Below are 13093 nucleotides of genomic sequence, written 5' to 3'. Positions count from 1 at the left end.
AAAGCCCCTGCAAAGTGAATGAGATTTGACAAATGTCATGTACACTTTGCGTAATTTTTCTGAGCAGAAATTGAACTGCCGTGCGGATTTCAAAGTTGGCAGCAAGTCAATTGTTTCTTCCGAATTCACCTTTTCTAATTCAAAAAGGTGAGATCGGTGGCAAAACGGCATCCAAATCCACAATCCAGATTTTAGTGCGGAAACGTAAAGATATGCATACTAAAATCTGTGCCGATACTCTGGAAATCCGCACTCGTGTTCAGGCAGCCTCAGCATAGATTCACATGAGCCTTTTTTTCCTACACATTTTTGCATTACAATTTTGGACCAAAAATGAAGAAAAGAAAAAAAAAACACCAAAGTGTTAACTTCATTTTAATCCTTGAGTAATGTCATATAATCACGTGTATCAATTAATAATTACATTTTTCCACTGCCTCAGGATACCCATCATTAGTGCCTCCTTCCATTTGCTGCAGTTTCATGCTACATCCACAAGGCACAAGAGACAGGCACTATAGGGAAGAGACAGATTTCATTCTTCGCCTGTGTTAATAAAGCACCACCCTATCCCTTTTTCCATTTCACCCTTGGCTGGATCATTTTCTGCCTCTATTCCCGTTGCTAATTCAAACTAATTAAAGTATAAAATAGAATAAATTGTGCGCCTCCGTAACTCTCCTGCATACACCCTGAGTTATGTCTCTGTGTTCGCACTCAGTGTGAGCAATCCCCTTTCTGATCAGCTCACTAACCATGGAACTCATTTACTACAGAGTGTTGCCGCATCGAAAAGACCCTGAAATAATGAAGAGGCGAGAGAGACGAAAAAAAAAGAAGAAAGAGAAGACGAATACTAGGCGTTTCTGCTCTGATTTCAAATTTCACACATCACCACTTCCAAAAATGGGCATTGTAAAATTTTTCATTTTTCTTTTTCTTATAATTATCCAGCACTTGGTTAAGTGTTTTTTCCCTCCTCTCCTCCTTCACAGAAATGCAAAGAGCAAAACTGAAGAACAGATTGAGTAGGAGAGCGGTAAAAAGGTGGAGGCTCCTGCCCGTGTAAAGCATATACACTGGGGAGTTGACCAACAACCACAAGAGCATGGTACATCTCACCAAAAACCAAAGCTTCTGTTCTGACTGAGGATCTGGTTTCCTATTCACAGAGGAAAAGCAATGTCATTTACTACAATGAAGTTTACAGAGTCGGGAAAAAAAGATTGGTAACAGGCTCAACTAATCAGAACTGGTTGTGTAGTAGGAACCATGAGCCTGTTTTGGGGCACATATTAAAATACCAATATAAAGTGTATACCAAAGGTCTTTATAAAGATGACCATAGGAAGATTTTGTGATATTAACTTTTAGTGAACCCTGTCTTGGGGCTGCTGATAACAGAGTGGTGGCAGCATATGCATCGTTCTTTCCATTTACTTCTATAGGAGTTCCAAAAATAGCCGTGTAAGCAGAGGTGCTGCCCTAATATTGCCAAACAAGAGGCCTCAAAAGTATATACTTCTTGATTATATACAGGTCCTTCTAAAAAAATTAGCATATTGTGATAAAGTTCATTATTTTCTGTAATGTACTGATAAACATTAGACTTTCATATATTTTAGATTCATTACACACAACTGAAGTAGTTCAAGCCTTTTATTGTTTTAATATTGATGATTTTGGCATACAGCTCATGAAAACCCAAATTTCCTATCTAAAAACATTAGCATATTTCATCCGACCAATAAAAGAAAAGTGTTTTTAATACAAAAAAAGTCAACCTTCAAATAATGATGTTCAGTTATGCACTCAATACTTGGTCGGGAATCCTTTTGCAGAAATGACTGCTTCAATGCGGCGTGGCATGGAGGCAATCGGCCTGTGGCACTGCTGAGGTGTTATGGAGGCCCAGGATGCTTCGATAGCGGCCTTAAGCTCATCCAGAGTGTTGGGTCTTGCGTCTCTCAACTTTCTCTTTCCAATATCCCACAGATTCTCTATGGGGTTCAGGTCAGGAGAGTTGGCAGGCCAATTGAGCACAGTAATACCATGGTCAGTAAACCATTTACCAGTGGTTTTGGCACTGTGAGCAGGTGCCAGGTCGTGCTGAAAAATGAAATCTTCATCTCCATAAAGCTTTTCAGCAGATGGAAGCATGAAGTGCTCCAAAATCTCCTGATAGCTAGCTGCATTGACCCTGCCCTTGATAAAACACAGTGGACCAACACCAGCAGCTGACATGGCACCCCAGATCATCACTGACTGTGGGTACTTGACACTGGACTTCAGGCATTTGGGCATTTCCCTCTCCCCAGTCTTCCTCCAGACTCTGGCACCTTGATTTCCAAATGACATGCAAAATTTGCTTTCATCCGAAAAAAGTACTTTGGACCACTGAGCAACAGTCCAGTGCTGCTTCTCTGTAGCCCAGGTCAGGCGCTTCTGCCGCTGTTTCTGGTTCAAAAGTGGCTTGACCTGGGGAATGTGGCACCTGTAGCCCATTTCCTGCACACGCCTGTACACGGTGGCTCTGGATGTTTCTACTCCAGACTCAGTCCACTGCTTCCGCAGGTCCCCCAAGGTCTGGAATTGGTCCTTCTCCACAATCTTCCTCAGGGTCCGGTCACCTCTTCTCGTTGTGCAGCGTTTTCTGCCACACTTTTTCCTTCCCACAGACTTCCCACTGAGGTGCCTTGATACAGCACTCTGGGAACAGCCTATTCCTTCAGACATTTCTTTCTGTGTCTTACCCTCTTGCTTGAGGGTGTCAATGATGGCCTTCTGGACAGCAGTCAGGTCGGCAGTCTTACCCATGATTGCGGTTTTGAGTAATGAACCAGGCTGGGAGTTTTTAAAAGCCTCAGGAATCTTTTGCAGGTGTTTAGAGTTAATTAGTTGATTCAGATGATTAGGTTAATAGCTCGTTTAGAGAACCTTTTCATGATATGCAAATTTTTTTAGATAGGAATTTTGGGTTTTCATGAGCTGTATGCCAAAATCATCAATATTAAAACAATAAAAGGCTTGAACTACTTCAGTTGGTGTGTAATGAATCTAAAATATATGAAAGTCTAATGTTTATCAGTACATTACAGAAAATAATGAACTTTATCACAATATGCTAATTTTTTTAGAAGGACCTGTAGAGGCATATGACCTCGCTCAGCCAATCAGCAGCTCTGAAGAGCTCTCTAAGACTTCAGCTTTTTCTCTAGATCTTGTAAGGGAAATTAATCAACTGGAGCTAAAGCTGGCCCTGCACATTATATAAATGCTGTCTAAGCCTACCCACCTCACAGGGAACAACCAGATGTTAAAAGAGATGAAGACCAGGCAGTTAGATCTCAACTCCCCAATCCCTTTGTTGTTGGGGGAGAAAGGCTGCTGCCGTTGGCCTTCCTTTCCACCTTAGATGAGCGTTCATGTGGAAGAAGGGGTAAGGGAAGACAACTGTCAGCCCAAACATTCTCATCGGTCAGATGAGAATGGGAGCAAATCTCCATCTATCACAATGTTCTTAGGCAATCAGTGGCAGAAAGGATAAAAGTTTTTATCATGTGAATGGGGCTGAATTGCGATGTCACGCTGTAGTCCGGTCAACTGTGGACCAGTGATCACTTTTATTACAACAGTTTTTAGGTTAGGTTTTTACATAAAGTTTTCTTTGAAGCCAAAGCCAGGAAGGAATTCAAAAGAGGGAAAGATGTCAGTCATTTATAAGAATCGTCCCTGGTCTTGGCTTCTAAAACTGCACCCAAAAAATCTGAATATAGGGATAGAGCCGTTTGGAGAAGACTACATCACCAATATAATACTATCACTGGTGATTAATTTCATTTCTACAAATCACCAAATTGAAGGGTTAAAAAATTTGGCTAGTTTCATGTGGAGTTCGTAGGTGAAGAACAGGCACAGGTGGGATAATTACACTGACTGCAAAAGAAAGCCGCTGACCTAATTAAGTAGCTGTCAGATGAAGAAGAGTGTCCATTAACAATACGCAGAGTAGGTAGCAATTAGGCAGAATGCTCCTTTTTGGGTTGGTGTGATGATGGGAGGGGGTAATTAGTGATAATTAAGAATTTTACTTGTCAGTGTATACTAGCCTGGCTAATTACCACAGAACTCTTGGCTGATAGCACATAGGAGGAGATTTGTTAAAAGCCAATTTCATAGAAAATGTCAAATTTGGGAACTTGGTTTTATTTAAAGAGACTGTATAGCATCTTGAAAAAATGGTGGAAATGAATTATTAACCATGTGAGTATGCTTATTTACATCTTACTTCTGTTAGCACTGAATCATTTTCAATAAACTGTGAATTAGTGATATGACTACTATATATTATAATAAAGGATCCATGTAAGACTGCTTTAGCACTGCCATCATGATTATGAGCCAAAACCAGGAGCAGATCTTTCCATTGTACCTTATCTCTGAGTAGGCTCCAGTCCTGATTTTGGCTCAAAATCATTGATCAACCACTGACTGTGAAAGCAACCGACATCTAATACTTCCAACTTTTTCACTGTGCAGGTGAATGCAAACAGCGAGAAGAAAAAGACTGATATCTGGCTGTGACACTCTGCGCTGCGATTGGACAGCGCTACAGCCAGGGGAGAAGGAAGGACTGCGTCTCCTCCTCATTGATCCGATTAGCATTACTGAGCGCAAAATTTGTGGGGGGCCATAATGGGGTGCAGGAGCGCTATTTTAAAAACAACAGGCAGGGTGGCAGCACAGCGGGGGTTACCCCGCAGGTACAGATATTTATTTCACTTACTACAGACCCATGAAAAGTTCTCTTTAAGTCAGGATTCAGGAAAAGGCACAGCACTGAAACGGCACTAGTCGAAGTAATGAACGATCTACTTACAGCAAGAGACAAAGGTGAGTGCTCAATTCTGATTCTTCTTGACTTGTCTGCAGCTTTCAATACCGTGGATTGAAGAATTACTGTGGCCTAGGGGGTGCTGTTCTCAGCTGGGTTCAATCCTTCCTAGATGGCAGGTCACAGCAAGTGTGGCTGGGCACCCTCTACTCTAATTCTGTACCACTTACTTATGGAGTCCCACAGGGATCGGTGTTATCGCCGTTACTCTTTGCAGTCTACATGCTTCCAGTGGGCAAAATTGTCCAGAACTAGGCCCTAGGTTACCATTGTTACGCAGGCGACACACAATTGTATCTGTCCTTCAAGCTTGGCACTCAAGACCCATCAGCATCCATCAATGCCTGTCTAGTGGAATTACAAAACTGGATGAACACCAGCTGGCTGAGGCTGAACTCGGACAAAACAGAGGTGTTGGTAGTAGGGGGTCCTCACATGGTGGATAAAGTCCAAAAGTCCTCACACTTTAAACTAGCAATTGGGGGAGATACCATGCAATATAAAGACTCTGTGCAAAACCTGGGGGTGATCATGGATGGAAAGCTAACACTCAGACAGCAGGCATCAGCGGTCGTCAAATCCTCCTTCTTCCATCTGAGAAATATAGCGAGAATTAAACACCTTATCCCAGCAGAAGACCTGCCAACACTAATTCATGCAGTGCCTACACTAATTCATGCCTGGACTACTGCAATGCCCTATTCATCGAATCCCCAGATAAAGTTCTGTGCCCATTACAACTAGTACAGAATGCAGCAGCCAGACTCCTAGCCAATGCCCCACAGGGCTCACACATCTCCCCAGTACTGCAAACTCTTCACTGGTTGCCAGTAAAGTGGAGAATTCATTTTAAGATCTGCCTGATGACATTCAAGGCACTAAACCACAGGGGACCCAAGTACATAGCGGACCTATTGGAACTTTATGCCCCTACACGAGGAGGGTTATTTGGTTATTCCCAGGATCCACTTTAAATCATTTGGTGCACGGGCATTTTTCTATGCAGCCCCTACTCTGCGGAACTCACTCCCACAATCAGTGCGAGAGTCACAGCGCTTTGAGTCCCCAGGGAGAAAAGCGCTATAAAAATATCATTATTATTATTATCATTAAGGCATGGGCTACACTACACTTGTAGTATAAATACTGAGGCAGCTGCAGTCCATAAGATTGCATACAACCTGATGGGCTCTTGTGGACTGCAGCTGTGCTCGATCAAAAGGAATCAGTAGCGCTACAAAAAGTGGCAGTGTAGACCAGATCTAAGACAAATATTCAATTGTTCCCCATGGAAAGAAAGTCTTCAGCCATTATTGCAAATAAGCCTGCAGTCAGTCTTGAGGTCTCTAGAATTGCATCTAAGGCAGGCAGGGGCGTAGCTTAAGGCTCATGGGCCCTAGTGCAAGAGTTCAGCTTGGGCCCCCCCTTCCCTCAGTGCTTTGTGGCCAGGGGCAGGGAAGCACAAACCTTTGTGCCGTCCAAGGCAAAAATTGAAACGGCACCTCTCCCCATGCCAAATTCTTGACCTAACCCCTTGATTCCAGCCAGAGGTGTAACTTGACCAGCATGCACTTTATTTAAAGCTGGTGTCTTCCTATGCAGCACAAGGGTCTTTGGGCCCCCTCAGGCTCCTGGGCCCGGTAGCGACTGCTACCTCTGCACCCCCTATAGCTAAGCCCCTGAAGGAAATTGACAACAATTTGAGGCTACAAAGTAGTCTAAACTGAACATAACAAGCCTCATATATAAGAGTTTTTCTGTACATACCAACCTATCGGAGTTCAGCTATCATGTTTCCAAACTCCACTGCTAAAAATGAAACTTAGGGTACATTTATTAAAATCAGTTATTTAGAGAATGGGCTTAATTGTGCCCACGCGGCTGGAGGAAGTGCCACATTTATGTGGAGGCGCAGGCCTTTACATAAATTTGTTGCTTGCTAAAAATGAAACTTAGGGCACATTTATTAAAACCAGTTATTTAGAGAATGGTCTTAATTGTGCCCACGCGGCTGGAGGAAGTGCCACTTTATGTGGAGGCGCAGGCCTTTACATAAATTTGTTGCTTCCTCCAGCATGACGTGTACCAATCTAAAATCTACGCCAGCTCCAATGCTGGTATCAATTTAAGTTATATTGTGCACCAAGAACTGCTGTGCAAAATGATGAATAAGGCAGACCTGCCGGTCTGCCCTCTTCCCCGCCCCCCTTTTTAGACCTGACAGAAAGTGGCATGAGTGGGGAAAAGATGCAGATTTTCTCACAAAAATAAGATAAAATGTAATACTAGCCTCACTTATGGCATGGCTGGGAACACTTGCTCCACGCTGGAAGCAGCAGGACCTGACACTCCCAGCGTGGTGACATCACATGATCATGCTGAGAGCATCAGATAATGCTGCCTCCAGTGCGGATCGAGTGTTCCTGTAGTGAGGTGAATTTTTTCAATTTGGGGGCCATTGACTACTGGGGGCAATATGGGGGCCATTTATATACTTGGCTCTCTGTAGGGGCTAATTAACATACTGGGGGCACTACGAGGGCTACTATAGATACTGGGGGCACTATGGGGCTAATATAGATACTGGGTCCATAATGGGAACTGGGAACAGTGGGTTTGGGGTAAAAAAAATATTTAGTACATACAATATTTTTTCCAGTTTATCCATTTTTAACGTCTGTGTTTATTCTCACTGCCATGTGAGTGTACCCTAACACTTTTAATTCTGAGGTGCTCAGGAAGTTTTTTTTTACTTTTGTCATGGTCCTAATGACATATACCTCATCCATTCTCTGAGCAAACAGTGCAATAAAACTCCTATATGCAACTTAGTTAACAAGAGTCTGCCACCAGGAAATTCACTGGTAAACCAGCTGGATGTCATGATACCTTACAAGCAACCCATTACTGGTTAAGCAGTGGATTTCCTGGTGGCAGATTTCATTTAAAGTGGATTTGTCATGCAGACAGTAGTTCTCATTTACTCTTGGCAAACTTCTTGTTGATTTCCATAAGGGATTCTGCACCCAAAAATTTGCAACAAAATACAATACAATTCAGGTGCATGGGATTTTACAAAACGTCAATTACACAATGTGGAAAAATTCTGCACGGATTCGAGGGCATGTTGTGAACTTTCAAAACTTTACCAAAACCTTTATGCTACAAGTTCCTTCGCTCAGATCTCACCTGTTGCACTACAAGGCATACTCTCTTCTTGTTCTCTGAATGGGGGTTGTTTTCTATAAATGTTCCAACTTAGCCTATCTTTACATCTGTAGGCTTAGTTCAAAACCCCCATTGTGGATTCCACCATGGCAGAACTTGTTGGACCCCATTAGAAGTCAGTGGAGTCTCTGAGGCCCCCCTGGTGTCTGTTATGTGATGGATCTATTACTGTTCAAATTCTGCTTCTCTGCTTCTATGATAGAACGGAAAAACAGAATATCTAATGCAGTGAACACAGCCTGAAGAGATGCGTCTCAGTTAAAAGCTCCCATTTGCTCTGTGCAAACTGCAACTGTGCCCCGATCCCTGAAGTACAAGAGTGCTATAAGCAGATGGTGCAGGAGCTCCATGATGTCTATTTCTGACGGTACTATGGAAGGCACTGCACATACCGTCGATGTATGCTCCACTTCTATAGTGCACGTACATCCCGCAGTTTTGTAATCTCACTAAACCAGAAACACAGATGCCTCTGATTAAAAAGAACAAAGTAGTAGCAATTAGATGTTAGATGTAAATTAATATATTTAGTTTACTTTATTATTAGCAATTTATTTTTTTGGAGCCATCTTCAGGAACATTCACTTTTCTAATTCAAATCCGTAGCGAAAATGTACACGGTGAAAACCCGCAGATAAAGGCCAAGGCTGCTGTTGGTAAATTGCACTAATGCTATGGGGTGGAAAAGCAGTGCAATATTATATTCAGACAACTTAGAGACGGAGCTATATAGGTGATTTTTACTAATTTGGTAGAAATAATTTTTATTGTTAAAGCAATGTCCACTAAAAATCCAAACTGCAACATTAAAGAGGACCTTTCATGGGTTTATGTGTTAGAAACTGGCATGCTTACCAGATAGGGTGGCCCTTACAGATGCAGGGGAGAGCATCACAGCCGCTGAGATTGGACCACGCTACAGCCAGGGAGAAGGAGACACCCATTGAGAAACCTAGTCGTCTCCTCCTCCCTGTACCAATAGTCTAAATTAACATATCAGGCGCCAGAAACAGCGGGGGACACAACACCAGAACGAAGAAAAAAATAAAGTGCCTGCATCTGTAAGGGCCACCCTATCTGGTAAGGGCTCTTTCACACCTGCGTTCTTTTCTTCCGGCATAGAGTTCCGTCGTCGGGGCTCTATGCCGGAAGAATCCTGATCAGTTTTATCCTAATGCATTCTGAATGGAGAGAAATCCGTTCAGGATGCATCAGGATGTCTTCAGTTCTGGAACGGAACGTTTTTTGGCCGGAGAAAATACCACAGCATGCTGCGCTTTTTGCTCCAGCCAAAAATCCTGAAGACATTGCCGCAAGGCCGGATCCGGAATTAATGCCCATTGAAAGGCATTGATCTGGATCCGGCCTTAAGCTAAACGTCGTTTCGGCGCATTGCCGGATCCGACGTTTAGCTTTTTCTGAATGGTTACCATGGCTGCCGGGACGCTAAAGTCCTGGCAGCCATGGTAAAGTGTAGCGGGGAGCAGGGGAGCAGCATACTTACCGTCCGTGCGGCTCCTGGGGTGCTCCAGAGTGACGTCAGGGCGCCCCAAGCGCATGGATCACGTGATCGCATGGGACGCTCTGACGTCATTCTGGAGCGCCCTGGGAGCCGCATGGACTGTAAGTATACCGCTCCCCCGCTCCTACTATGGCAACCAGGACTTTAATAGCGTCCTGGGTGCCATAGTAACACTGAAAGCATTTTGAATGCTTTCAGTACACTTGCGTTTTTCCGGATCCGGCGTGTAATTCCGGCAAGTGGAGTACACGCCGGATCCGGAGAACGCAAGTGTGAAAGAGGCCTAAGCATGCCAGTTTCTAACACATTAACCCATGAAAGGTCCTCTTTAATGTTGCAGTTTGGATTTTTAGTGGACATTGCTTTAACAATAAAAATTATTTCTACCAAATTAGTAAAAAATCACCTATATAGCTCCGGCTCTAGGTTGTATTTGTATTAGATAGTAATAAGGCCGCTGTGTGACATCTCATCTCACTTGGTCACTTTAATCTCAAATTCTTGGATCAGTCACCGTGGACGGATGCAGTAGGTTCCTTCCTAAGTTCCCATTTAGATGCACCAGTCTTTCATTATATTCAACCGCCAGCAGCCTAAATCGCTTCCCTAAATTTGCATGAAATCTGAATTCTACAAGGCTGCTGTCCAAACAGAACAAACTCCGGCCGCTCTAATCTTTACATGGAGAAGTCAATTTGCAAGAGAAAAATGTGCGTTAGCGTCTCCCGCAGCGAGCAGGAGAAAGGATTAAACATCTCTCGCTTTAATTCTGAATTATCATAAACCCGACACAAACAATTACGAAGTGTGGAGAAAAGGCTTCCGTGTTTCGGATATGAGGTGGCTCAAGTCGACACCTTGGAAAATGCGATTTGGACAAATTACGCAGACCTACATCTATTCATTTCTCTATCTCCCTCTCTGCTGTACATCAGAAGATGTGTTGCCGGGTGGCAGATACAAATATAGAGGGGGTTTGTAGCCCGCTGCAATATCCATGATTCCGAGCATAATTAAACTGCGCTTTAATATTTTATTGTAACCGCATGAGAATGCTGGCTTTCCTGACAGAAAATGGGTAATGTCAAGTGAGACAGTAATATTCACGATAAATTGCTGCATGCTGTAACAATGTACAGGCATCACCAGGATGTGCAGCAGGAAGTCTGGAACACATTACCGAGAAACTGCACAGTGACAAACCTGTTCCTTGCTCTGCATGGACTGAACATGTCTGGTATCTACCAAGTCGCTGGTATAGTGAGATATTTACCACATTGTACATGTACTGTAAACCTTATCCAATGGCCCCCTCAAGCACACATCTCTTAAAACCTCCTTATATGCATTTCTGTCTATGTTAAACCGGTCATAGTTTCTTCAAAAAATTTACCCACCCAATGACCCTTTGGGATGTGCCACCAATGTGGTATGTCTGGTCATCTGTAAAACCTTTAAAGAGAGTCTGTGAGCAATTTTGACTCCTCAAAACTACTGACAGTGCTATACAGGGTTGGACTGGAGTTCCTTGGTCCCACCAGACAAAATTATTCTGTTGGCACAAACCCTATATCAGCAAATAAAGTGTAACAGATTTCAATTCAAAGAAATAGACCCTAATGACAAGTTATTGGCTCCAAAGACAGCTCCAAATACTAGTACTTTGGGTCCCTCTATGGCATCAGTGCCTGGGCCTACTAGAGGATCATTTGGTACTCTGGCGTGCTAGTCTGATGCTGGTGCTATACAGGTGAGAAGAGAAGCAGTGTTAGGGTACTTTCACACTAGCATTAGAAGAATCCATCAGGCAGTTCCATTGAAACCGGGAATCTGTATGCAAACGGATATATATTTTTTTTCGGATCTGTTAGGCTTATTAATTGAAATACCGGATCTGTCTTTCCAGTATCATCTGGAATAACGGATCCGGTATTTAATTGTTTCGCAGCTAGAAAGAACTGCATGCTCAGACCGGAAAACCAACATTAATACATTTCAATGGAAATCCGTCAAGTGCGGTAGTGTTCTGGGATTTTGTCCGGAAAAAATACAGCTGCATGCTGCGGTATTTTGTCCAATCAAATACAGTACAAGGGACAGAACGGAAGACATCCTGATGCATACTGAACGGATTGCTTTCCATTCAGAATGCATTGGGACAAAATGGAAGCGTTTTTTTCTGGTATTGAGACCCTTTACCGGATTTCAATACTGGAAAAGATTAAGAATAACGCTAGTGTGAAAGTACTCTAAACCCACCATGACCAACAAGACAACCTACTTTTAATCCCCTTAGAGCCATAATGGCAAGTGCCATGGAGATTTGTGTTCAGTGCCCACTGCATTCCACACTGCATACCTCTCAGGACCTCCCCTCGGTCCTTCTGAGGGAAGGCTCTATCAGTCTCCTGACTGGACACTAAGCTGTCACCAGGGGATTAAAAGATGAATTTTTCAGTCATGAAGCCATCAACCCAGGTATGCTTTCATTACTATCACCTAGAGGACCTTTCACCGATCCTGACATTGTGAACTAAGTATACAGACATGGAGAGCGGCGCCCGGGGATCTCACTGCACTTACTAGTATCCCTGGGCGTCGCTCCGTTCCCCCGCTATGCCCTCCGGTATTTTCGGTCACTAAGTTGTGGTAGGTGGAGATTTCGGTCACTAAGTTATGGTAGGCGGAGTCTGCCCTTGTTCTGCTGTAGCGCTGGCCAATCGCAGCTCAGAGCTCACAGCCTGGGAGAAAATAACTTCCCAGGGTGTGAGTTCTGCAATGCGATTGGCCAGCACTACAGCAGAACAAGGGCAGACTCCGCCTACCATAACTTTGTGACTGAAGATACCGGAGGGCATAGCGGGAGAGCGGAGTGGCGCCCAGGGATAGTAGTAAGTGCAGTGAGATCCCCAGGGCGCCGCTCTCCATGTCTGTATACTTAGTCCACAATGTGAGGATCGGTGAAAGGTCCTCTTTAAGGCGCTCAGCTGTTTTGAGGGGTCAAAACTGCTGACAGACTTGTTTCATGATATCAAACTGAACAAAAAAAGTGGCGAACTATCAACAATAGTCAACCGCAAAATGACCAAACAAAATCCAACATGAGCAGAAGGTCAAACGCTTTCATCTTATGGATATAACAAACAAAATGGTTCATCAAATAAGGCAGTTCAGCTTCCTACCTGTCTGTCTGACATGACATAAAGGTGTCTGTTGTCCGTTGAAAATGCCATGTCCCTAAGGATTGGACTTCCATCTCTCATTGCGTGTACTACTTCATATTGAATCCCACCATATGGAGGACCATCTGCCCGAATCTGGGGAAAAAATATAGTAATATGATGATCTCAAATATAGCAATCCTATGCATAAAATGTATAATGAAGTCCAGTTTGTTAGTAGAAAACATAAATCATGCGCTGGCACAAGCACTTAGCTCACAAGTTTAG

General features: G+C 43.4%; 1 protein-coding gene across 2 annotated transcripts in view; it reads right to left on the bottom strand.

Moving 5' to 3' along the window:
- The window catches only part of PLXNA2 (plexin A2), a 295441-nt gene that overhangs the window by 147478 nt on the left and 134870 nt on the right, over window positions 1–13093 (bottom strand). For both annotated transcript variants that reach the window (XM_044288340.1, XM_044288339.1), the window contains exon 4: window positions 12827–12961. In XM_044288340.1, the coding sequence (XP_044144275.1) occupies window positions 12827–12961 (135 nt within the window). The remainder of the gene's footprint in view (window positions 1–12826; window positions 12962–13093) is intronic.

Source organism: Bufo gargarizans, chromosome 3 (assembly GCF_014858855.1).
Source record: "Bufo gargarizans isolate SCDJY-AF-19 chromosome 3, ASM1485885v1, whole genome shotgun sequence".
In the NCBI taxonomy this organism is placed as follows: Eukaryota; Metazoa; Chordata; class Amphibia; order Anura; family Bufonidae; genus Bufo; species Bufo gargarizans.
This window is presented reverse-complemented; position numbering and strand designations above follow the sequence as displayed.